The sequence below is a fragment of the Planococcus citri genome, chromosome 5 (assembly GCF_950023065.1).
Source record: "Planococcus citri chromosome 5, ihPlaCitr1.1, whole genome shotgun sequence".
Lineage (NCBI taxonomy): Eukaryota > Metazoa > Arthropoda > Insecta > Hemiptera > Pseudococcidae > Planococcus > Planococcus citri.
Window position 1 is genome coordinate 58304631 of NC_088681.1, and position 1472 is coordinate 58306102.

Sequence of the window (1472 nt, forward strand, 5' to 3'; positions counted from 1 at the left end):
TTTAAAGCTTTACTATACTTTGTAACTCAAATACTAATTCGTACAAAAAGATAGATAACGATAAGCCAAAAATTCGAGCCCATTCTTAATTTTTAAAACATTATCTTCTACTCGAAGTTTGAATAAAAATAACGTACGTTTACAAAGTTGAAAATCACAAGTGTTTTATTGAATAAATTTGAAATCAGGTTACTCGAGACTCTTAGTCAAATCAAAAATATAGAATTCAACTTAAAATAAATATTATTTTAGAAAAAGAAGAACAAAAAAAAAATACTCAAAATAAAAATACGAATATCGACAATACATATCGGTACATTTGCCAAGGAACGCGAACTAAACGTGACTCGTAGCAAGGACATCATTTTGCTGTAAAATAATAATTCGGTGAAAATGTAATATGTCATATCTATGACAACCAAAAATGTGTAACATACAGTCATCGAATAATTATGGGTAAAGAAATCGAAATCGATGAAAACATCACTCGGATATTTCATCGTAGTTTTCTTCGTCGTCGTTACTGTTTTCATCTATGGTACGCATCGTGGCCATTTGAATTTCGTGCCATTGTTCGTAATTATGAACTGTCTGTTCTTCTCGAGCCTGAAAAAATAGATTAGATATTACTTCCGAATAATAAAGATAAAGATAATTCGATGAAGTAGTAATGGTGAGATGTCAACCTTGGCGAATAATTCTTGTTGTTGACGATACAATTCTTCTTCGGGTATACCCAAGTTTTCTAATCTGGTACTTTGACGGCGACGTTTCTCTTTACAGGTTTTAGCGATTTCTTCGACATCTTCTTTGAACTCTCCGAAGCCCATTTTTTCTAAAGCTAAACAAACGAAATTAATTATTACTCGATGAACGATTGAATAAAAAGTAATTGTGTAGACAGATTGATGTATAACGTAGGTATATTACCGAGTAATACGTGTTCGGTACTCATCGTCTTCTTCTGTTGAGATTTACATATTTCGTTCGCCTCCGAAGATATCAAATGAATAAATTCGCTGCAGCATTGCAGCAATAGATCGCGAACTTCATTAGCTACACGTAAATCTGGTAACACTTCCTTGATCAATTTATTCAGCGATGCTCTGGGTAATGCTAGATCTTCGTCTTCGCCTTTCTCAGAGCCTCCGAAGAGTAAAGCTTCGGCAGCTAGTCCGTTATTACTCAGACTGCTCATTCCAGCCATCGCAATAGTGAGTTTGAAGCAAAGTAGAGCAGTGAACTACATAAATAATCGAATATAAGATACCGTCACTGGTTCACAGAAGTATCGAGTTTGTGGGCATATTCTTCGGTTACGGTTTCTGCATAAACGATCGAGCATTGATTTTAGACTTCACTTTCATTAGTTGATTGTTTTTAGAGCGATTTATCATTCATTTATGAGGTAATTAAAAGGCACAATTTATGAAAAAAATATAAAAAGTTGTGTTATCAGAAAATTTTTGTTG

At 33.6% G+C, this 1472-nt stretch overlaps 1 protein-coding gene across 2 annotated transcripts; it reads right to left on the reverse strand.

Moving 5' to 3' along the window:
• Positions 1-147: 147 nt before the first annotated feature.
• On the reverse strand, positions 148-1472 carry LOC135846582 (protein Dr1-like). Of its 2 annotated transcripts, XM_065365772.1 has the most exons (4): positions 931-1472; positions 687-841; positions 438-606; positions 148-369 (listed from the first exon to the last, which is right to left on the reverse strand). In XM_065365772.1, the coding sequence occupies exons 1-3, from the start codon at positions 1205-1207 to the stop codon at positions 484-486; spliced, it is 555 nt and encodes a 184-aa protein (XP_065221844.1). In that variant the 5' UTR covers positions 1208-1472; the 3' UTR covers positions 148-369; positions 438-483. The 2 variants fall into 2 exon arrangements, with proteins under 2 accessions (XP_065221844.1, XP_065221843.1); XM_065365771.1 differs by having other exon boundaries at positions 148-606.

Excerpts from the sequence above, each read along its gene's own strand:
- LOC135846582 (XM_065365772.1), bottom strand. The coding sequence starts at position 1,207 with ATGGCTGGAATGAGCAGTCTGAGTAATAACGGACTAGCTGCCGAAGCT. Across the intron at positions 842-930 it reads TACCGAACACGTATTACTCG|CTTTAGAAAAAATGGGCTTC; the intron begins GTAATATACCTA and ends TCGTTTGTTTAG. Across the intron at positions 607-686 it reads AACAAGAATTATTCGCCAAG|GCTCGAGAAGAACAGACAGT; the intron begins GTTGACATCTCA and ends CTATTTTTTCAG.